Source organism: Ascaphus truei, chromosome 21 (genome assembly GCF_040206685.1).
Source record: "Ascaphus truei isolate aAscTru1 chromosome 21, aAscTru1.hap1, whole genome shotgun sequence".
Lineage (NCBI taxonomy): Eukaryota > Metazoa > Chordata > Amphibia > Anura > Ascaphidae > Ascaphus > Ascaphus truei.
The window spans coordinates 4134042-4158725 of NC_134503.1; the positions used below are offsets into that span (position 1 = coordinate 4134042).

At 51.7% G+C, this 24684-nt stretch overlaps 1 protein-coding gene across 7 annotated transcripts in view; it reads left to right on the forward strand.

The window, feature by feature from the left end:
• SH2D3C (SH2 domain containing 3C) overlaps positions 1 to 23907 on the forward strand; it is a 34878-nt gene extending 10971 nt beyond the window's left edge. For 3 of the 7 annotated variants that reach the window (XM_075578520.1, XM_075578522.1, XM_075578523.1), the window contains 10 exons: positions 389 to 428; positions 9896 to 10024; positions 10533 to 10972; positions 11599 to 11723; positions 12557 to 13080; positions 13485 to 13600; positions 14510 to 14681; positions 15261 to 15372; positions 16289 to 16495; positions 21713 to 23907. In XM_075578520.1, the coding sequence (XP_075434635.1) occupies positions 389 to 428; positions 9896 to 10024; positions 10533 to 10972; positions 11599 to 11723; positions 12557 to 13080; positions 13485 to 13600; positions 14510 to 14681; positions 15261 to 15372; positions 16289 to 16495; positions 21713 to 21888 (2041 nt within the window). In that variant the 3' untranslated portion in view covers positions 21889 to 23907. Of the gene's footprint in view, positions 1 to 388; positions 429 to 2551; positions 2801 to 9162; positions 9401 to 9895; positions 10025 to 10532; positions 10973 to 11598; positions 11724 to 12556; positions 13081 to 13484; positions 13601 to 14509; positions 14682 to 15260; positions 15373 to 16288; positions 16496 to 21712 lie in introns of those variants that run through there. The other 4 variants (XM_075578521.1, XM_075578525.1, XM_075578524.1 and 1 more) reach the window with 4 other exon arrangements.
• Positions 23908 to 24684: the final 777 nt, after the last annotated feature.

Genomic DNA, 24684 nt, shown 5'->3' on the forward strand with positions numbered 1-24684 from the left:
ATTGAAGTGGGAGAATTTGGTACAATAGTGCTTCTTGTGACCTTGTCCAAGTTAACGGTGCCACAGGCTATTAAAGTAAATAGTCAGCTTTTTGGGTCAGCATGAACAGGGGGATTAATAGTGCTTGTGTTTTGCAGGCGTTGTCAGCTCCCATTCCTCAAGACCCCCCCCCACCCCCCAACAGGTTAGGTTTTCAGGATATCCCTGCTTCAGCACAGGTGGTGCAGTCTTCGACTGAGCCACTGATTGAGCCACCTGTGTTGAAGCAGCGATATCCTCAACACCTGACCTGTTGGGGGGTCTTGAGGACTGGGGTTGACACCCCCTGTGTTATTGTAATGTGTACAGCAATGATAGAGGTCTCACTCTGCCTCTTGTTCTGTTGCAGTGCCTGTGACAGTGTGGACGCGGGGAGCGAGTATGTGAAGGTAAGACTCACCCCCGGGGGGGGGTTGCTGCTTTCTGATTGCTGGAGCAGAATGGGTGGGAGCTGCAGCCTCAGCCATCAACACGTCTTTATACAATGCCAGGCTGCTGAGGCTAAGCGCACAATGTCCCGCGCAATATTTGCACACATAACGCTATGCTAAATAATATGTGAAATAAACCAAAGAGGGGTCGTATAGCAAAGCTTCTCTAGTGCAGGAAATATTATTATTTCTATTATTATAATAGATATGTAATGCGCAGCGTGGTACAATGGGGGAACAGAGATATGATAATGACATAAACAGCGTTACATACAAATACACATACACCCTGGCCCTGAGATCTGACACTCTAATGGGGACGAGGGGCAATGTTGAAACAAAAGGTGAAGTGGCTGCTCATTGTAAGACGGAGTATACATCAGGACGGAGTATGGTCCAGCCGCACAGCTGATCCTATTAATATTTGGGGGTTTGGATGGTTGGGGGGTGTTGGATAGTGTGAAGTTTGGTCCGGCCGCTCAATTTGACTGGGCTTTTTGGGGGGTTAACTCCTTCTTTGCCAAAATGGCCTTGAACGCACTCCAACGCATTGCCAGCCTGGCAAGAAAGCGGCGGAAAACGATGATTGAAATATGCGTCTCCGGACATTGATACATGAAGGCGATTTGGGTCGGTTTAGCCGTGCCTGGATTAATGACAAGATGGGGAGAGGTGATAAGGAGGCCATAGGAGGAGCTACTCAATACTCATGTTTGGTCACGGTTAAATGGAAGAAGCTTGTTAATAAGGTGCGATACATTTGAAGCCAGGGAGGGTGATGGTGGCTCGCTCTCTTAACCCCTTCTGCTACCAGAGGAACCCGGAACGCCCCATATGAAGCTCAGAACTTCCCCATTGACCTAATGCCACCTCCCTTCCCCCACTAGCTCAGCCACTACTCATTCACACGCAGCCACCCCACCCCTCCTTGTCAGCCTAAACTCAAGGAAGAGGGGGGTGGTGGTTAGGCTGAGGAGGCAGAGAGAGAGAGGGGGTGGTGGTGAGGCTGAGGCGGCAGAGAGAGAGGGGTGGTGGTGGTGAGGCTGAGGAGGCAGAGAGAGGGGGGGGTGGTGAGGCTGAGGAGGCAGAGAGAGAGGGGGTGGTGGTGAGGCTGAGGAGGCAGAGAGAGAGGGGGGTGGTGGTGAGGCTGAGGAGGCAGAGAGAGGGGGGGGTGAGGCTGAGGAGGCAGAGAGAGAGGGGTGGTGGTGAGGCTGAGGAGGCAGAGAGATAGGGGGTGGTGGTGAGGCTGAGGAGGCAGAGAGAGAGGGGGGTGGTGGTGAGGCTGAGGAGGCAGAGAGAGAGGGGGGTGGTGGTGAGGCTGAGGAGGCAGAGAAAGAGAGGGGGGGTGGTGAGGCTGAGGAGGCAGAGAGAGAGGGGGAGTGGTGGTGAGGCTGAGGAGGCAGAGAGAGAGGGGGGGGGGTGGTGAGGCTGAGGAGGCAGAGAGAGAGGGGGGGGGTGGTGAGGCTGAGGAGGCAGAGAGAGAGGGGGGGTGGTGGTGAGGCTGAGGAGGCAGAGAGAGAGGGGGGCTGGTGGTGAGGCTGAGGAGGCAGAGAGAGAGGGGGTGGTGGTGAGGCTGAGGAGGCAGAGAGAGAGAGGGGGTGGTGGTGAGGCTGAGGAGGCAGAGAGAGAGGGGGGTGGTGGTGAGGCTGAGGAGGCAGAGAGAGTGGGGGGGGTGGTGAGGCTGAGGAGGCAGAGAGAGAGGGGGGGTGGTGGTGAGGCAGAGGAGGCAGAGAGAGAGGGGGGGTGGTGGTGAGGCTGAGGAGGCAGAGAGAGAGGGGGGCTGGTGGTGAGGCTGAGGAGGCACAGAGAGAGGGGGGCTGGTGGTGAGGCTGAGGAGGCAGAGAGAGAGGGGGGCTGGTGGTGAGGCTGAGGAGGCAGAGAGAGAGGGGGCTGGTGGTGAGGCTGAGGAGGCAGAGAGAGAGGGGGGTGGTGGTGAGGCTGAGGAGGCAGAGAGAGAGGGGGGGGGGGAGTGAAGGGGAGGGGCTTGGCCATGGGCGCATTTTTACGAGCTCCTGGGCTCCTCCCATGATGCTCTCTTGACAAGGGATGAGGTAATGCATGAAGCAGCCTGCATCCTAGCAGCATCAGCACCGGCTGCCAGCATCAGTTACACAGGCAGAGAGGGTGCACACAGAGACACAGTGCACAGCCCAGCTAACACACACACACACACACGGGGGGGGACCAGGGACAGGGGGGGACACTTTGGGGATATTTCCTCTTAAATTGGATGGAGGATTGTATTAACCATGACAGAGAGATGCAGCCTGTGGAGCGCTCTGTCAGCGGCGGCATGCTGCTTTTACCGCGGCTCTTTGATGCAGGTACAGGTAAGGAGCCGGTATGAAGGGGTTAAGGGGTATGCCCAGAGGCGACTGGCATGTCCACTCTTCTGTACTCGCAGTAGGTGCAGTTAACCTGTGCATTAACCCACTCAGCGCCAGAGGAGACAGCAACGCATTGCTTTGCAATGCGTTGCTGTCTCCTCTGGCGCTGAATGGGTTAAAGAAAGGTCTGTCCGTCTCTATTCACGCCTAAAAAAAAAAACCCGCCAATTTTCTTTTTAACCCCGAGATTGATGTGCGTTTTTTTTCTTTCGGCTGTGACAAAAATCAACCGTTTTGTTAAGACGTAAGTGCCTAGAAAATGCGAAATCTGCAATGTTCCCGTTTTCTAACGCCGTTCTCCGTGCTGAGGGCGGCAGCATTACCGTATCGGCATCGAGACGCCGGCTCCTAGCGACACCGGGTCGGCTCCTAGTGATGCCATGCGGGCTCCTAGCGATGCGGGCTCCTAGCGATGCCATGCGGGCTCCTAGCGATGCCACGCGGGCTCCTAGCGAAGTGGGCTCCTACCGATGCGGGCTCCTAGCGATGCCATGCGGGCTCCTAGCGGTGCGGGCTCCTAGTGATGCCACGCGGGCTCTTAGCGGTGCCAGCTCCTAGCAATGCCACACGGGCTCCTAGCGGTGCCAGCTTCTAGCGATGCCATGCGGGCTCCTAGCGATGCCCTGATGTGGGGGACAGGGAGAGACCTTTTTGAATTCTGCGATGGTTCCCCTGATAACAGGTAGATAGGCGGATAGGCGGGCGTATAAATGAAAGCCACAAGTGACACGTAACGTGTTTCCTGCCGGTTAGTGAGCGCGAGCAGCACTTTCTAGGCACAGGTAGTGGCCAGTGTCAGGAGTTCAGTTCCGGGATCACTCTCTTTTCTCTGCCTATGGTCGGTCTGTGTGCAATGTACAGTAGTAATGAGCATGGTGGACATATGTCTTTTTTTCACAGTCACTGCAGTGCGCGGTGGACACGTGTGGACACATGTATGCAGGATAGGGGGTGTATGCACTGATCACACATGAACAGAGGATATTAACCCATCAGTGCCTGGTGTTTTTTTTGAATGCTTGGCTGGTTCCTTCAGATGATAAAGAGGTATAAAGACACCAGCTTATCCAATACGGCAGGAAGCTCTGACCATGTGTTCGGAAGAGCTATTATTTCAGCCTTTGCTGGGGGGGGGGGGAGCAGCCTTACGGGGTGTATGCACTTGACCACCAATCCGCGACGCAGTGTAGAAATGTAAGTGCTAGTCTCCGGTCTTGCGGTTTCTCCAGCGCCGAAACGTTAATAGCCCCAGGAATGAGAGTTGATGGATAGACCACAGTACACATGGTAAATTAATTATTGTGCTGTTCGTCTCTGGCATTGGATGGGGTTACACCCGCCAGTCCCCCTCCCACTAGCGCGGGGGTGTATGTAGGGGGGAGCGTTGCCGCGCTCCGGCACTTCAGGGGTTACAGGCGAGAGGATGGGTGATGGAGCAATGTATGAATGACTGGGTGTTGCTCCGGTGACGGCAGCATCTCTGCACCTCCACCAATAGCATCCTACCTATCCCTCGGAGCAATGACATCATTTTTAGCCAATAGCAGCGCAGGGAGGTGATGCAGCCCCCCGTGGAAGGGGAGATAACGTAAAAAATAGACAAGGGGGGAGGAACCTCGTACCGCATTTGGGACATACAGAGCATAAGCAAAATGCTGCACCCCAAAATCCAATATCTAAAAAAATGGGGATTTGGGGGGGGGGGGCGTTTAATAACCAATTTTCCCCTTCACTACATATGTCATCAGCAAAGCTCGGCATACGCTGTCCAGCGGGCTGTGATAGAATAAAGTCAGCAGTCTGTGAAGACAATCCCCCCCCCTCACATTACCAGCATGTCAGTGTGACAGTAACCTGGTATCCCTCAGAATGGCCGAGGTGTCAGGCTGTGTGCGTGCGATCTGTGTATAACACCTAGAGGTGGGATGGACTGATATAGGGATATAAGGCACTTGGGATTTAATGAGCCATGTGACATGAGATCGGAGATATTCAGCATTATTGTTGCATAGTCCTCAGCTTAATAATTCCCTCATCAGTGGAATTTCATCTTGCTCTTATAATTATTATCATCATTTATTTATAATGCTCCAATATATTCTGTAGCGTAGTACAACAGGGTTGGAGGCCAACCCCCCAATAAAATAACAAACATTAACTTACATTGTTACAGTAGGTAAGCAGGGCCCTGCCCCAAGGAGCTTACAATCTATACGGAAGGGTAAGTGAAAACATAAATTACAGGGGGATGAGAAGGTGGGTGTGTTTTGGATAGCCGCATGTTATGTGAGGGAGTTGGTGTTGGGGAAGCAGTAAGTGGGAGTGTGCGGAGGTAGAGCTGTGAGAGCAGGTAATGTGTGAGGGAGTTGGGGAAGCAGTAAGTGGGAGTGAGCGGAGGTAGAGCTGTGAGAGCAGGTAATGTGTGAGGGAGTTGGTGTTGGGGAAGCAGTAAGTGGGAGTGTGCGGAGGTAGAGCTGTGAGAGCAGGTAATGTGTGAGGGAGTTAGTGTTGGGGAAGCAGTAAGTGGGAGTGTGCGTAGGTAGAGCTGTGAGAGCAGGTAATGTGTGAGGGAGTTGGCGTTGGGGAAGCAGTAAGTGGGAGTGTGCGTAGGTAGAGCTGTGAGAGCAGGTAATGTGTGAGGGAGTTGGTGTTGGGGAAGCAGTAAGTGGGAGGGAGCGGAGGTAGAGCTGTGAGAGCAGGTAATGTGTGAGGGAGTTGGGGAAGCAGTAAGTGGGAGTGTGCGGAGGTAGAGCTGTGAGAGCAGGTAATGTGTGAGGGAGTTGGGGAAGCAGCAAGTGGGAGTGTGGGGAGGTAGAGCTGTGAGAGCAGGTAATGTGTGAGGGAGTTGGTGTTGGGGAAGCAGTAAGTGGGAGTGAGCGGAGGTAGAGCTGTGAGAGCAGGTAATGTGTGAGGGAGTTGGGGAAGCAGTAAGTGGGATTGTGCGGAGGTAGAGCTGTGAGAGTAGGTAATGTGTGAGGGAGTTGGGGAAGCAGTAAGTGGGAGTGTGCGGAGGTAGAGCTGTGAGAGCAGGTAATGTGTGAGGGAGTTGGGGAAGCAGTAAGTGGGAGTGTGCGGAGGTAGAGCTGTGAGAGCAGGTAATGTGTGAGGGAGTTGGGGAAGCAGTAAGTGGGAGTGTGCGGAGGTAGAGCTGTGAGAGCAGGTAATGTGTGAGGGAGTTGGTGTTGGGGAAGCAGTAAGTGGGAGTGAGCGGAGGTAGAGCTGTGAGAGCAGGTAATGTGTGAGGGAGTTGGGGAAGCAGTAAGTGGGAGTGTGCGGAGGTAGAGCTGTGAGAGCAGGTAATGTGTGAGGGAGTTGGTGTTGGGGAAGCAGTAAGTGGGAGTGTGCGGAGGTAGAGCTGTGAGAGCAGGTAATGTGTGAGGGAGTTGGTGTTGGGGAAGCAGTAAGTGGGAGTGTGCGGAGGTAGAGCTGTGAGAGCAGCTGGTTGGGTCATAGTCAATATTGCTTTGTATGTTGATTTTCATGGTTTGGGCGGCCTCCTGAACATCATACCGCTGTCCTCAGAAAACCACCAGGCCTGTAAATGTGTTACGGGGCAAGAAGATACTCGTTACTGGCTTGTATTCATGTGTGTAAGGTGGCACTGCCCGGGGCTGTGCCAGCCCTATTCAAGGTTTGAGCGCGCACGGCTCAGCGCAGTAACATCCTCCCACTAGCGCCGAATTAAGCAGAACCCTCTGTAGACCAAGAATCAATGCCTGGATCCCGTGTGGTTTTGTGGTAGCGGGCGAATGGTGTAACAGGAAAGTTGTCCGACCGCACATTGAACGCTGGGCTTTGGCAGGGGACGGTTGACAAGGCAACAGCATCCACACGCGCCTTGGGTCCACCATGGGAATATTTAGGCTGAGTCCGCGCCAGTGATAGGACCAGACTCCCCACCTCCCCTGCTCGCTACACGGAGAGACATGTGGCGTCATTGTGCGCGGTCCCACAGTTTGCACATTTTCCTGGAATATACAAGAGACGAGCAAGGAAGGTTTTGCTGGAGAATAGAGGGGGCACCACATTTCGGGAACACAATCTCAGAAGCGGGAGACCTTCCTAAATAAGTCCTGTAACGCAGGGGGGCTCAACTCCAGTCATCAAGCCCCCCCCCTCCCCCCAACAGGTTTTCAGGATATCCCATCTTCAGCACAGGGGGCTCAATCAGAGGCTCAGTCACAGACTGAGCCACCTGTGCTGAAACAGGGACTGATTGAGCCATCTGTGCTGAAGCAGGGAAATCCTGAAAACCTGACCTGTTGGAGGGGCTCGAGGACTGGCGTTTAGCGCCCCTGCTGTAACGTACGAAGCTGTCAGGCACAGACGCGGCCCAGAGGTGTTGGTTTTTGCCCTGAAAATGTGTGTGCAAATCTGTACAGGAAACAGCGACATGTTTGTAGCGGTTACCGGAAAGCACCTTGTGGTTTTTTCTTTCTTTAACGCTCTGCGGCTCTGGTTGGCGTTGCTGACACGTGTGGCAGCACAAGGGTTAAACAGAAGTGATCATTCGCCGCGTTTTATTTGTTTAGAAACCTTAAAAACTTCTGCAAATTTGTGCCACTTTATGGGCAAAAAAAATCTCTCCCCCCCCCCCCAAAAAAATGGTGTTTAAATGACCAGTGAGCGTGCGAGGTGAGCGTGCGAGGTGAGCGTGCGAGGTGATGTGAGGGTCGCCCGTGTATACTGTATGTCTTCGATCAGATCTTCCTATACATGAGGGATGCTGCCGACTTGGGATATGACATCATCGCTCCCTTGGCACAGGAGGAGGGGTGCTGTGCGCGGGTTATCGGCTCAGGTGCTTCAGCGGCAGCGAAAGCTCATTACAATGCAGACGACGCCTCTAAACCGTCTGTATTATTCACGGCTCTCTCCCCCCTCCCCCCCCCCCCCCCAGGCCGGCTCTGATTGCGATTGTGTGCGGAGGGAGATTATCTCATGCTGGCGTGAGCGGGGGATTCTGGGAGCTGCCACCTGGTCGGCTTTAACCCCCTACCCGCAGGTTGTTAACCCTTTTCGAGGCCAGAGGGGCCTGCAACGCGTTCGCGTTGCAGGCCCCTCTGGCCGCGAAAGGGTTAAGCTGTGCGGGGCAGTGGGTTTTGAGGATCCTGAGCTGCCACCGTGTTTAAAGAGAGATCCTTCGGACACTTAAATCTCCCCTCCAGATTTAAACGGCTGGAGCTGATCCTATTACGATAGGGTCAGTTGGCAACCCTATAAGGGAAGTGTTAACCAGCCTCGCCAGTGTTTGAAGGGACGTGGAAGACGTTATATGGGGGACGTGGAAGACATTATATGGGGGACGTGGAAGACATTATATGGGGGATGTGGAAGACATTATATGGGGGACGTGGAAGACATTATATGGGGGACGTGGAAGACATTATATGGGGGACGTGGAAGACATTATATGGGGGACGTGGAAGACATTATATGGGGGACGTGGAAGACATTATATGGGGGACGTGGAAGACATTATATGGGGGACGTGGAAGACATTATATGGGGGACGGGGCTCATATTTGCTCCCGGTTGCATGGAACGTAAGAAGTGAGGTACGGGGGTACAACGGGGTGCTATGGACTCGGAACCAGATGTCCGGGGACCATATTTACATCTCGGCATTAACGCTTTCAGTGCCCCGCCGCCGTCACGTGACCCCACTGGGGCCATTGGCCCCCTGGTACGGCGACCCTCTCCGGCGCTGAAAGGGTTAATACGGCGGGGGACCTGCACATTGGCTCACTTTTCGAACCCCAGAGGGACCTTGGTGAAGGTGGTCAGGGACGGAATCGGACATTTGGTTGGACCGTGTCGTCGCGACCAAGTCTCTGCCGGCGTCTGGTCACCACGGAACCGTTCGCTGCCGCCGCTGGACACTGAGCCGCTTCGCCAATAGAATACGTTAATTGAAGGGGTTTTAGGATAGGGGGGTAAGGGTTTTTAGGGTAGGGGGTAAGGGGTTTTAGGGTAGGGGGTAAGGGGTTTTAGGGTAGGGGGTTTTAGGGTAGGGGGGGTAAGGGGTTTTAGGGTAGGGGGTTTTAGGGTAGGGGGTAAGGGGTTTTAGGGTAGGGGTTTTTAGGGTAGGGGGTAAGGGGTTTTAGGGTAGGGGGTTTTAGGGTAGGGGGGGTAAGGGGTTTTAGGGTAGGGGGTTTTAGGGTAGGGGGGTAAGGGGTTTTAGGGTAGGGTGTTAAGGTTTTTAGGGTAGTGTTATGGGGTAAGATTAGGGGTTTTTAGGGTAGGGGGTTAAGGTTTTTAGGGTAGTGTTATGCGGTAAGATTAGGGGGTTTTAGGGTAAGGGATAAGGTATGGGGCTTAACTTGGCGGTGACACGGCAGACAGAGGTATTCTAGGGGCGTGGCGGGCGGCAGCTAAACACCAGCAGAGATTTTGATGCGGCAAAATGGCAGTGACCAAATATCCTAGACCGGGTCAGGGACACGATGCCTGTGATTACCAGGGGATTAAAGGGATCGGCAAATAAGTCATACGGTTCAGGAAAGAAAATACGTGGGAACTACATTATACTGAATGCAAATGGTGAGAGACTGGCGTCCGGTGGGAGACTGGCATCCGGAGAGTGACTGGCGTCCGGAGAGTGACTGACGTCCGGAGAGTGACTGACGTCCGGAGAGTGACTGACGTCCGGAGAGTGACTGACGTCCGGTGAGAGAGACTATTGTCCGGTGAGAGAGACTATTGTCCGGTGAGAGAGACTAGTGTCCGGTGAATGACTGACATCCGGTGAGAGTGACGGGTGTCCGGTGAGAGTGACTGACGTCCGGTGAGAGACTGACGTCCGGAGAGTGACTGACGTCCGGTGAGAAACTGACATCCGGTGAGAGAGACTGACGTCCGGTGAGAGAGACTGACGTCCGGTGAGAGAGACTGACGTCCGGTGAGAGAGACTGACGTCCGGTGAGAGAGACTGACGTCCGGTGAGAGAGACTGACGTCCGGTGAGAGAGTCTGACGCCAGGAGAGAGATGTAGCAGGGCGGGGTTACCGTTTCCTAAAGTCTCTTCTGTTCCTCCAGTTCTCGAAGGAGAAATACATCTTGGACGCCCCGCCGGAAAAGTTGCACAAAGAGTTAGAAGAGGAGCTGAAACTGAACAGTTCGGATCTGCGCAGCCACGCCTGGTACCACGGACGTATCCCACGGGAGGTAAGGTGGCGTCCACCAGTTAATCAGAACTGCCTAACCCTTCCACTGCCAGAGGGGCCTGCCACCTCTTGCATGCGCCCCCTTCCACGATTAGAGGCTTACGTGAATCCTTCTTTGCATGTGCTGCCCTGTGTACGAGCTGCCTGTACGTGAGGATTTGTCCCTTTGTAACATCCTCCAGTAGTTACAAGATACAAAACGACTGTGTCAAATAGTACGAGCAGTGTTACGTGGCTGAGTGCTCCCTAGTTTTTGAAATGTCAATTACATGATGCCACATATGGTTCCTCCTTTAACCCCGGTGTGTGAGGCACACGCAAGGAGGAGAGAGCATTGAGCGTGTTTAATACACGGGCCCAGATTCACTGAACCGTGCTAAGCCTTTCTCGGAAGCAGTCGATGACATTCGCTGGGCGTCATTAGAGACGGTTGTTGTGAAGTCATTGGGACAAACTTGGGTTTAAGGCACATTACCAATCTCTTCCGGTCAATGTTCTTGTTCACTCAGGTCTCTGAGAGCTTGGTCCAGCGAAACAGTGACTTCCTGATCCGGGACTCGCTGACCAGTCTGGGAGACTATGTGCTGACCTGCAGATGGAAGAACGATCCCCTGCATTTCAAGATCAACAAGGTGATGGTGAAGACCACGGAGAGCTACACGCGCATACAGTACCTGTTCGAGCAGGAGAGCTTCGATAACATCCCGGCGCTGGTGCGTTTCTACGTGGGCAGCCGGCGGGCGGTGTCGGAGCAGAGCGGCGCCCTTATCTACTGTCCCATCAACCGCACGTTCCCACTCCGGTACCTGGAGGCCAGCTACGGGCTGTCCCCCGGGAGGCAGGGGGGATCCCGCAGCCCGCAGAAAGGACACATGAAGCGCAGGAGCATCACCATGACAGACGGACTCACCGCCGACAAGATTACCAAGTGCAACGGGTGCCCGAACAGGTACAAACGTGCACCGCCAAGGGGAGCGCGGGTTGTCCAGGTTCCAAGAGTGTGCGCCATGCACATTGGTCAGGCCCTAGGGGCAGTGATGGACACACGTCCTTTGCCAAGTCACTTGAGGCAGGAGGTGGCCAACTCCAGTCCTCCAGAGCTGCCAACAGATCAGGTTTTCAGGGTATCCCTGCCTCAGCACAGGTGGCGCAGTCCTTATGGCTGGAGCTACCTGTGCGGAAGCAGGGATATCCTGAAAACCTGCCCTGTTGGTGGCTCCTGAGCCTGGGGTTGCTCAGCTCGGACTTGAAGGGTCAGTCCCTCCTAGGAAGTAGCTCTGCCCCTAATCTCCAGGGATCTCTGGCAGCAAAAGGGTTAAAAGAAAGCCTATGACCACCGCTCTTAAACACTAGAATTTGTTCCTATAACTATTCACTGAAGTACAATGGATACTAGTTGGTACTCGGCACCCATGTAGATGGCTCTGGGGTTGCATGCCTGTCCCGTGATGAAGAGGAGAAGGGGTTAGTGAGGACGGTTCCCTTACCTGTTACCCACGCCCCCACGTATATGTAGAGTAACGTCCGAAGAGGAATGGGATCACCGAGACCGCCTGTTTTCTCTCTCCCTGACAGTTCTTCCTCCCCGCATCACAGAGACGTCATCCGGAACTGCGCGGTCAGCGTGGACCAGATCCAGGACCTGCACTCTCCCATGTCTCCCATCTCCGAGACCCCCGGGACCCCGGCCTACAGCACAGGTACATGCCATGATAAAGGCACCGCGGGCCGCGTTTACTGCGCGGTGCTAAGCAGTAAGGTCGCGCTTATAGTCCCGGCGCGGCGACGGCGACGCTGACGTCGGTGAAAAAAATCAAATTGAAGTGACTTCCAGCGCTCGCGACCAAGCCGCCGCTCGGCCGCGTCGCTCCTACTATAAGCGCACGCGATGGATGCAATACATTTGTTTTGACGCGACGTCGCGTCGCCGGGACTATAAGCGCGGCCTAAGGCTCCATACTGCCCATTCAAGCAACTGGCTTAGCAGGTGTGACCCGACATATGGTCTGCAAGAAGGATGGTGCTAACCTTTGAAGTAGTCCATCTCTATGTTTCAACTCAATTCACCCGTGTCTACCACTGGTACTATAGATTAGATTCCTAGCTGTGTTAGCCCTGTAATTGAGACACTTGTCTCTGAAGTGGGAGGGTCCTCATACAGACACAGTATCACCTTGGGCATGCTACTTCATCCCCCTGTGCCTCAGGTAGCAAGAGTTAGGTTGTGATCACCTAAGGATTTTATATGACAGAGGTGACCAACTCCTGTCTTCAAGGGCCACCAACAGGATATCCCTGCTTCAGCACAGGTGGTGCAGTCATTGAGTGAGTCACTGATTGAGCCACTTGTGCTGAAGCAGGAACTGGAGTTGGCCACCAATGATATATGTCTTAGAGTGCATTGGTAGCACTATACATGTACTGTATGGTGATTGTACATGTAATATGTGCAGAGGCTATGTATGTTTCTAGTGTGTGCACCGCGTGTAGGACCTCTTCCAGTGCTCATGTGCTTCTCCCTGTACAAATACAGTCCTCAGGGTGAAGCCCCAGGGGTCTCCCGCTCCAGCCTCCCCAGTGCTGAGAAGATCCAGCGAGCCCTATGTATGCAATACGAACAAGACTGCATTAAATATGGCCGACAGCTCCCACTCCACTCCAAACCACGGATACCCGCGCATCTCTCCTTCATCTTCCACCAACAGCTACAGCGACCCGGACAGCGGACACTACTGCCAGCTGCGCCCAGCCTCTCCGACACAGGAAGCACCCAACAAACCGCTCCCCCCCAAGAGCTACGTGGAACGGTTAAAAGTAGACGAGGGCGCCAAGGCCGGGGGCATCCGCGGGGTGGAGGAAGCGGAGAGAGACAGGGGGGGCTTCATCGCCCCCAGCGTGGAAGCCAGATCCACCTTCTACCCTTCCACCTTCAAGTCCACGCTAATCCCTTCGGACAACAAACCGTTGGAGATGTCCATCCTGAAGAAGGTCAAAGAGCTGTTTGCAGAAGTAGACGCCAAGACTATAGCCAAGCACATCACCAAAACAGACTGCGAGGTAAGAGGGGGGTGAATGTAGAGGTACGATGGAGGCGGCAGAGTTGGGTACCAAACCGGAGCGAGCTGAAGCCCCATGAACAAATCTCACTTCTTGGGCGTTTACGTTGGCGTATTTAGCTCTTGGTTTGTTTCCACATCTATACACACATCATTAATATGCGCATCTATGTCACCATGATGTCATGATATGCGTGCGCAACGGAAACACTGTCTCATGCTTCAGAACAATTACAGTAACCCCTTCGCTGCCAATGTGTTACTGCCCCCCCTCAGCCTGCGAAGGGGTTAAAATAATTGCTATTGCTGATTACAGCCCCCCCGTTAGGGCCGCTTTCCTCGGTATCAGGCTCCGGCCTGTTCCCTATTAGGAGACATTAATCCCCCTTCCCGCGTTGTTTGCAGGTTGCCAGGATACTGGGCGTTACCAGGGAGATGCAGCGGACCATGGGGGTGAGCTCGGGCATGGAGCTCCTAACACTGCCGCACGGGCGCCAGCTGCGGCTCGACCTCCTGGAAAGGTGCGCGGTCACCTTCTATTATTATTATTATTAGCCCCAGACACCCCTCATCCTCACAGACCCCCCCTCATCCTCACAGACCCCCCCTCGTCCTCACAGACCCCCCCTCATCCTCACAGAGCCCCCCCTTATCCTCACAGACCCCCCTCATCCTCACAGACCCCCCCTCATCCTCACAGACCCCCTTCATCCTCACAGACCCCCCCTCATCCTCACAGACCCCCTTCATCCTCACAGACCCCTCTCGCCCCCCCCCCACCCCTCACAGACCCCCCTTATCCTCACATCATGTTCACAGACCCCCCTTATCCTCACAGGCCCCCTCTCATCCCCCCACTCCTCACAGACCCCCCTTATCCTCACAGACCCCCCTTATCCTCACAGACCCCCTTATCCTCACAGACCCCCTTATCCTCACATACCCCCTTCATTCTCACATACTCCTCTTATCCTCATATACCCCCCTTATCCTCACAGACCCCCCTTATCCTCACAGACCCCCTTATCCTCACATACCCCGTTCATTCTCACATACTCCTCTTATCCTCATATACCCCCCTCATCCTCACAGAGCCCTCCTCAACCTCACAACCCCCCCCCCCTCACAGACCCCCTCATCCTCACAGACCCCCCCTTACCATCACAGACCCCCCCCCCTCATCCTCACAGACCCTCCTCATCCTCATAGACCCCCCCTCTCATCCTCATAGACCACCCATCATCCTCACAGACCCCCCCTCCCCCTCACAGACCCTCCTTATTCTCACAGACCCCTCTCATCCTCACAGACCCCCCACCCCTCACAGACCCCCCCCCACCACCCCTCAGAGACACCTCCCCCACCCCTCACAGACCCCCCCTTGTCGCTGTCACTGGGCAGTCCTTGCTGACCGCTCGGTCACTGTGCAGATTCCACACCATGTCCATCCTGATTGCCGTGGACATCCTGGGCTGTACCGGCTGCACAGAGGAGAGGGCCTCCCTGCTCCACAAAACCATCCAGCTGGCGGCCGAGCTGAAAGGCACTCTGGGAAACATGTTCAGCTTCGCCGCCGTGATGGGCGCCTTGGAAATGCCACAGGTAATGGCCATAAACCGGGCCCCTTAACCCTTTCTCCCTCAGCCCTAGGTGCCCCCGAAATGTGATGTGAATCCTCCCCTGGGCCACAGAACGCTGATATATCCGGCGATAACGCAGCAGCCTTTATTTCAGCCCCCCGCTGCCATATATACAGGGGGGGAGGGTTGGCGCTGGAAGAATCGCCGTTCAGCTCAGCGGGTTCCTCCTCCCTGTAGGATTTAATAGGGGCATTTATTAGGATCTGGGAGGGACTAATGCTGGAAGCGATATTCTTAAAACGTGGCCTCGTTGGTGGCCCTTAAGGACTGGAGTTGAGCCCCTTGTACTAGAGCAGGAGTGGCCAACTCCAGCCCTCAAGGGCCACCAATGGGGCAAGGTTTTAAAGATATCCCTGCTTCAGAACAGGTGGCTCAATCAGTACCAGCTTCAGCACAGGTAGCTCAGTGTTTGACTGAGCCACTGATTGAGCCACCTGTGCTGAAGCAGGAATATCCTGAAAGCCTGACCTGGTGGTGGCCCTTGAGGGCTGGCACGTGGTTACCCGGAGCAGTAAGGTCTCCCGCCTGTCCCCGTGCTCAGATTTCCCGGCTGGAGCAGACGTGGATGGGACTGAGGCAGCGGCACACGGAGGGAGCCATCCTGTACGAGAAGAAGCTGAAGCCGTTCCTGAAGAGTCTGAACGAAGGCAAAGGTAAAAAACCCTGCCCCGTGCCGTGCTTATGATCAACACCGGGGCGGCGCTCTCTACTCAAAGCTCTGGCAGCCAAAAGCTTAACAAGCTCTTATGCTTCCTTAGGCCAAGTCCATAGACGGATTGGCCGTGCTGAGCCGTGCGGACGCTCCGCGCTGAGCCCCTGCATCCTCAATGAGGATGCCTTGAGAAGGGGCTCGCGCGAGCGTCCGCAGGCGCTGGAGTTTTCAGCCGAGCGCCAAGCTGTTTTTCAGCGCGCTGTCAGCTGAAAACATCCAATCAGCGCGGAGCTGCGTCAACGTCACGGCGCCGTGACGTCGACGTCAGTGCGTCGCGGGCGATTGGCCCAGCGACGTCACTGCCCCGCCTCCCTCAGTCTCCCCCCGCCTCCGATCGCGCCCGCTGGCTCGCCTGCATGGGCATGAAATCGCGCAGATTTCAGCAGGCGAGCCTCAGCGTCAGCGCGGCTCGGAACTCCTCACCCCTCTATGGCCCGGGCCTTAGGCGCCACTTCCATTTCCTCTGCACGGGCAATTATTATCATTTAATGACATTATTTTTGCTTTTTCAATTTTTTTTTGCTGCAGCATCCCAGATATATGTTGGGGAAATGTGGGGTATGTTTGGATTTTGGAGGGTTACTATAAGATGGCCGTCATATCCTCCGCAGGAAAGAATGGTTGGCTATGGTTGCACCCGCGTTGGTGCCAGCAGCCGATGATAAATATACCCAAATGTAATCTTTTGGGATGAGGGAACTTTTACCAGGGAGAAAGTAGAACAATGCATAGCTGCCGGTGCAAGATCAGTGCATCACGCCGGCAGGCAGAAGGTCGGATAGTAGGTTTATGACACAGCCCTTGGGTGGACTCATGGGTACGATGCCACCCTACGCATGTTCCTAATCTCTCTGCAGAGAACCCCCCTCTGAGTAACACCACGTTCCCCCACATCGTTCCCCTCATCACCCTCTTGGAGCGAGACGTAGCGCTGTCGGAAGGAGGGGAGCCTTGGGACAGCGTTGACAGTGGCGTGGAGGTGGTGATGGCGCACCTGGAAGCCGCTAGAATGGTGGCGCATCACGGAGGCCTTTACCGCACCAACGCAGAGATGAGGCTGCAGGGTAAGAACGCTTAGAGCCGGCGCTTACCATCACTAGGATAGAACTAAGTCTTACTCACCCTGATACATCTATCATCACTAGGAGAGACCTAAGCCTTACTCACCCTGATACATCTATCATCACCAGGAGAGAACTAAGCCTTACTCACCCTGATACATCTACCATCACTAGGATAGACCTAAGCCTTACTCACCCTGATACATCTACCATCACTAGGATAGACCTAAGCCTTACTCACCCTGATACATCTACCATCACTAGGATAGACCTAAGCCTTACTCACCCTGATACATCTATCATCACCAGGGAGAACTAAGCCTTACTCACCCTGGTACATCTATCATCACCAGGAGAGAACTAAGCCTTACTCACCCTGATACATCTACCATCACTAGGATAGACCTAAGCCTTACTCACCCTGATACATCTATCATCACTAGGATAGTACTAAGCCTTACCCTGATACATCTATCATCACTAGGATAGAACTAAGCCTTACTCACCCTGATACATCTATCACTAGGATAGACCTAAGCCTTACTCACCCTGATACATCTACCATCACTAGGATAGAACTAAGCCTTACTCACCCTGATACATCTATCATCACCAGGAGAGAACTAAGCCTTACTCACCCTGATACATCTATCATCACTAGGATAGACCTAAGTCTTACTCACCCTGATACATCTATCATCACTAGGATATAACTAAGCCTTACTCACCCTGATACATCTATCATCACCAGGAGAGAACTAAGCCTTACTCACCCTGATACATCTATCATCACTGGGATAGAACTAAGCCTTACTCACCCTGATACATCTATCATCACTAGGATATAACTAAGCCTTACTCACCCTGATACATCTATCATCACCAGGAGAGAACTAAGCCTTACTCACCCTGATACATTTATCATCACTGGGATAGAACTAAGCCTTACTCACCCTGATACATCTATCATCACTGGGATAGAACTAAGCCTTACTCACCCTGATACATCTATCATCACTAGGATAGAACTAAGCCTTACTCACCCTGATACATCTATCATCACTAGGATAGAACTAAGCCTTACTCACCCTGATACATCTATCATCACTAGGATAGAACTAAGCCTTACTCACCCTGATACATCTATCACTAGGGTAGAACTAAGCCTTACTCACCCTGATACATCAATCATCACTAGGATAGAACTAAGCCTTACTCACCCTGATACATCTATCACTAGGATAGAACTAAGCCTTACTCACCTTGATACATCTATCATCACTAGGATAGAACAAAGGCGTACTCGCCCTGATACATCTACCATCACTAGGATAGAACTAAGCCTTACTCACCCTGATACATCTGTCATCACTAGGATAGAACTAAGCCTTACTCACCCTGATACATCTACCATCACCAGGAGAGAACTAAGCCTTACTCACCCTGATACATCTATCATCACTGGGATATACCTAAGCCTTACTCACCCTGATACATCTATCATCACTAGGATAGCACTAAGCCTTACTCACCCTGATACATCTATCATCACTAAGATAGAACTAAGCCTTACTCACCCTGATACATCTATCATCACTAGGATAGAACTAAGCCTTACTCACCCTGATACATCTATCATCACTAGGATAGACCTAAGCCTTACTCACCCTGATACATCTATCATCACTAGGATAGAACTAAGCCTTACTCACCCTGATACATCTATCATCACTAGGATAGACCTAAGCCTTACTCACCCTGATACATCTATCATCACCAGGAGAGAACTAAGCCTTACTCACCCTGATATATCTATCACTAGGATAGTACTAGGCCTTACTCACCCTGATACATCTATCACTAGGATAGAACTAAGCCTTACTCACCTTGATACATCTATCATCACTAGGATAGAACAAAGGCGTACTCGCCCTGATACATCTACCATCACTAGGATAGAACTAAGCCTTACTCACCCTGATACATCTGTCATCACTAGGATAGAACTAAGCCTTACTCACCCTGATACATCTACCATCACCAGGAGAGAACTAAGCCTTACTCACCCTGATACATCTATCATCACTAGGATAGACCTAAGCCTTACTCACCCTGATACATCTATCATCACTAGGATAGAACTAAGCCTTACTCACCCTGATACATCTATCATCACTAAGATAGAACTAAGCCTTACTCACCCTGATACATCTATCATCACTAGGATAGAACTAAGCCTTACTCACCCTGATACATCTATCATCACTAGGATAGACCTAAGCCTTACTCACCCTGATACATCTATCATCACTAGGATAGAACTAAGCCTTACTCACCCTGATACATCTATCATCACTAGGATAGACCTAAGCCTTACTCACCCTGATACATCTATCATCACCAGGAGAGAACTAAGCCTTACTCACCCTGATATATCTATCACTAGGATAGTACTAGGCCTTACTCACCCTGATACATCTATCATCACTAGGATAGAACTAAGCCTTACTCACCCTGATACATCTATCATCACTAGGATAGACCTAAGCCTTACTCACCCTGATACATCTATCATCACCAGGAGAGAACTAAGCCTTACTCACCCTGATATATCTATCACTAGGATAGTACTAGGCCTTACTCACCCTGATACATCTATCATCACTAGGATAGAACAAAGGCGTACTCCCTGATACATCTATCATCACTAGGATAGTACTAAGCCTTACTCACCCTGATACATCTATCATCACTAGGATAGAACTAAGCCTTACTCACCCTGATACATCTATCATCACTAGGATAGAACTAAGCCTTACTCGCCCTGATACATCTATCATCACTAGGATAGAACTAAGCCTTACTCACCCTGATACATCTATCATCACTAGGATAGTACTAAGCCTTACTCACCCTGATACATCTATCATCACTAGGATAGACCTAAGCCTTACTCACCCTGATACATCTATCATCACTAGGATAGACCTAAGCCTTACTCACCCTGATACATCTATCATCACTAGGATAGTACTAAGCCTTACTCACCCTGATACATCTATCATCACTAGGATAGACCTAAGCCTTACTCACCCTGATACATCTATCATCACTAGGATAGACCTAAGCCTTACTCACCCTGATACATCTATCATCACTAGGATAGTACTAAGCCTTACTCACCCTGATACATCTATCATCACTAGGATAGACCTAAGCCTTACTCACCCTGATACATCTATCATCACTAGGATAGACCTAAGCCTTACTCACCCTGATACATCTATCATCACTAGGATAGACCTAAGCCTTACTCACCCTGATACATCTATCATCACTAGGATAGACCTAAGCCTTACTCACCCTGATACATCTATCATCACTAGGATAGACCTAAGCCTTACTCACCCTGATACATCTATCATCACCAGGAGAGAACTAAGCCTTACTCACCCTGATATATCTATCACTAGGATAGTACTAGGCCTTACTCACCCTGATACATCTATCACTAGGATAGAACTAAGCCTTACTCACCCTGATACATCTATCATCACTAGGATAGTACTAAGCCTTACTCACCCTGATACATCTATCATCACTAGGATAGAACTAAGCCTTACTCACCCTGATACATCTATCATCACTAGGATAGAACTAAGCCTTACTCACCCTGATACATCTACCATCACCAGGAGAGAACTAAGCCTTACTCACCCTGATACATCTATCATCACTAGGATAGAACTAAGCCTTACTCACCCTGATACATCTATCATCACTAGGATAGAACTAAGCCTTACTCACCCTGATACATCTATCATCACTAAGATAGAACTAAGCCTTACTCACCCTGATACATCTATCATCACTAGGATAGACCTAAGCCTTACTCACCCTGATACATCTATCATCACCAGGAGAGAACTAAGCCTTACTCACCCTGATATATCTATCACTAGGATAGTACTAGGCCTTACTCACCCTGATACATCTATCACTAGGATAGAACTAAGCCTTACTCACCCTGATACATCTATCATCACTAGGATAGTACTAAGCCTTACTCACCCTGATACATCTATCATCACTAGGATAGAACTAAGCCTTACTCACCCTGATACATCTATCATCACTAGGATAGAACTAAGCCTTACTCACCCTGATACATCTATCATCACTAGGATAGTACTAAGCCTTACTCACCCTGATACATCTATCATCACTAGGATAGACCTAAGCCTTACTCACCCTGATACATCTATCATCACTAGGATAGACCTAAGCCTTACTCACCCTGATACATCTATCATCACTAGGATAGACCTAAGCCTTACTCACCCTGATACATCTATCATCACTAGGATAGTACTAAGCCTTACTCACCCTGATACATCTATCATCACTAGGATAGACCTAAGCCTTACTCACCCTGATACATCTATCATCACTAGGATAGACCTAAGCCTTACTCACCCTGATACATCTATCATCACTAGGATAGACCTAAGCCTTACTCACCCTGATACATCTATCATCACTAGGATAGACCTAAGCCTTACTCACCCTGATACATCTATCATCACTAGGATAGACCTAAGCCTTACTCACCCTGATACATCTATCATCACCAGGAGAGAACTAAGCCTTACTCACCCTGATATATCTATCACTAGGATAGTACTAGGCCTTACTCACCCTGATACATCTATCACTAGGATAGAACTAAGCCTTACTCACCCTGATACATCTATCATCACTAGGATAGTACTAAGCCTTACTCACCCTGATACATCTATCATCACTAGGATAGAACTAAGCCTTACTCACCCTGATACATCTATCATCACTAGGATAGAACTAAGCCTTACTCACCCTGATACATCTACCATCACCAGGAGAGAACTAAGCCTTACTCACCCTGATACATCTATCATCACTAGGATAGAACTAAGCCTTACTCACCCTGATACATCTATCATCACTAGGATAGAACTAAGCCTTACTCACCCTGATACATCTATCATCACTAGGATAGAACTAAGCCTTACTCACCCTGATACATCTATCATCACTAGGATAGACCTAAGCCTTACTCACCCTGATACATCTATCATCACTAGGATAGGACAAAGGCGTGCTCGCCCTGATACGGGCTAGTTTGTGTGACTCCCCTCGGCCTTCCTCTCTCACTGGTGCCGCTCTCTCCTCCCTCCCCAGGGTTTCACCCGAGGTCGGATCTCCTGGAGGTCTCCAGCACGGAGTTTCAGATGCGGATGCTCTGGGGAAGCCGGGGGGCGTCCGGCAGCCAGGCCGAGCGATACGACAAGTTCGACAAGGTGCTGACCGCCCTCTCGCACAAGCTGGAACCTGCAGTGCGCTTCAGCGAATTGTAACAGAGAGCCTCGCGCCGAAGAGGGGGGGTTCAGTCGGAATAAGGGGCGGGACAGTAAAGGGACACGCCCACAGGATGATCTAACCCAGGAGTGGCCAACTTCAGTCCTCAAGTGCCACCGACAGGTCCGGTATTGGGGATGTCCCTGCTTCAGCACAGGTGGCTCAATCAGTGGTCTTTGACTGAGCCACTGATTTCAGCCACCTGTGCTGAAGCAGGGATAGCCTTAAAACCTGAACTGTTGGTGGCCCTTGCGGACTGGATTTGGCCACTCCTGGTTTAACCACTTCAGTGCCGGTGAGCCCTGCCCAAGCCGCTGTGGCGGTGAAGAAGTTGCGTGACATCCTTCAGTCGCTCATTCTGTAGCGTCTATTAACAGACGTGTCGGCTGTCAGAGATTTGGGGTCAGTCTGGCTGATTTTTGGCATCGGAGCCGCGGACGGCGGTGGAATCTCACTGATAAACATGGGCACTTTCCCATTAAAATGACACTCTTTGGTCTCCTGTAGTGCCCCCGAACCTCACCGATCTCAGTCCCCGGAGGCTGGCATATCGGTATCAATACTAAGGCAGAGCATCGCACCAGCGGCCGGCAGGGTGTCGCGTGTTTATAGTGTGATGGTTAGAGGTGTTTTAACCTCTTCACTGCTGGAGGAGACCTTGCTCTGCGACGCTGGGATAACCCAGCAGTCACCTCTGCCCCTTCCAGGTGGCCCGAGCAGATAACCTGATAAACGGTCACCTAACCACTGGGGTTTCAGAAATAGTTTCCCAATTGTCCTTCTGTGACAATTATGGACTCAGGAAGCCACCTACTGGGCGTAGAGAGAATGACAGGAGAGACACCGGGGCATGGTTGAGAGTGCCCGCACCACCCATCGTCTAACTGATAGTAACTGTGTGTGTCACTGCGTGCGTCTCGCCAGCGCCAGGATGTGCAAAGGGGCTCATTAAACGCACTGCACCTGCACTGCAGCGAAGCTGTACAACTATCAGGGGTGGCCAACTCCAGCCCTGAGGGCCACCAACAGGTCAGGTTTTTAGGATATCCCTGCTTCAGCACAGGTGGCTCAGTCAGTACCAGCTTCGGCACAGGTGGTTCAATCAGTCTCTGCTTCAGCACAGGTGGCTCCATTGAGCCACCTGTGCCGAAGCAGGGATATCCTGAAAACCTGACCTGTTGGTGGCTCTTGAGGACTGGATTTGGCCGCCCCTAGGGAAGAGCTGCGATTCCAAAGGAGCAGGAGGGCGGCAGCAAGGAGGCGGCCTAGGGGCAGCAAAGCCGCTGCCCTGTGCTGTAGAAAACGTTAGGCCTATTCATTTGAATGGAGTCGATCACTTCCCCAGCGCCGAGAAGACGCCGCCGGTTCAGGGCTTATTGAGTAAGGGTCTCGGTCTCCAGTGCCAGCAACTAACTGTGTTTGCAAACCCTGATAAAGATCATCCACCCCGGGCAGTCCGGCTATGTCCAAATAAAATGATTGCCCTGATTCTACAGACTTTTTCTCCCAAACAGAAGACCCTTCACAATGGGTTGCAGGAATATATATATACAGTATATAGCGGGGACGGGGGGGGGTTAATTAAAAACCTTTTTGCACAAATGTAAATATGTTGCTTGCCAGCCATTCCAGGCCTGAAGGGGTTAATCTTAATGTCGTCCTTAAGCCGTTGCCAAGTATTTAGGTTTAAAAAAAAAAAAAAAAAGGGTGTCTATAGTTGGCTAAAGTGATACACTGTAGCAGTTTGTAGTCCGAAGGTCGATGTCCGAGGTCAAGGTGCGACCACGCGGGGGAAAACGTACACATACAGACAGTACAATGCCTTCTCCCTGTGAGCGCCCGGATCTGACGTGCGGAGGCACCGGCGTCCCGTTCCTGGGTGTGTCACGGAACCCCTGCAGTGTGTAAATAATTCCGCGCCACACTCAGCGGCAGCTCGCGCTGCTCCGCGCTGTACAGGCTTTCTACATAGCTGTGTGCTGCAGATCCCATGTAAATAAATGTGTTGATGTACATAATCCCTTTTTATTGTATTGTATTGTATGTCTTTATTTATATAGCGCCATTAATGTACATAGCGCTTCACAGCAGTAATACATGTGGTAATTAAATAAATAACAGATAATATAAATAACAGATCATGGGAATAAGTGCTTTAGACATAAAAGTAACATTGAGGAAGAGGAGTCCCTGCCCCGAGGAGCTTACAGTCTAATTGGTAGGTAGGGAGAACGTACAGAGACAGTAGGAGGGAATTCTGGTAAGTGCGTCTGCAGGGGGCCAAGCTTTATGTATCGTGTTCAGAATATCCACAGTGCTATTCATATGCTTCTTTAAGCAAGTGTGTCTTAAGTTGGGTCTTAAAGGTGGATAGAGAGGGTGCTAGTCGGGTACTGAGGGGAAGGGCATTCCAGGAGTGAGGGGCAGTCAATGAAAAAGGTTTAAGGCGGGAGAGGGCTTTAGATACAAAGGGGGTAGAAAGAAAGCATCCTTGAGAAGAACGCAAGAGTCTGGATGGTGCATATCGAGAAATTAGGGCTGAGATGTAAGGAGGGGCAGAAGAGTGTAAAGCTTTAAAAGTGAGGAGAAGAATGGAGTGTGAGATGCGGGATTTGATCGGAAGCCAGGAGAGGGATTTCAGGAGGGGAGATGCTGAGACAGATCTAGGAAAGAGTAGAGTGATTCTGGCAGCAGCATTTAGGATAGATTGTAGGAGAGACAGGTGAGAGGCAGGAAGGCCGGACAGCAGGAGGTTACAGTAATCAAGACGGGAGAGAATGAGGGCCTGAGTCAGA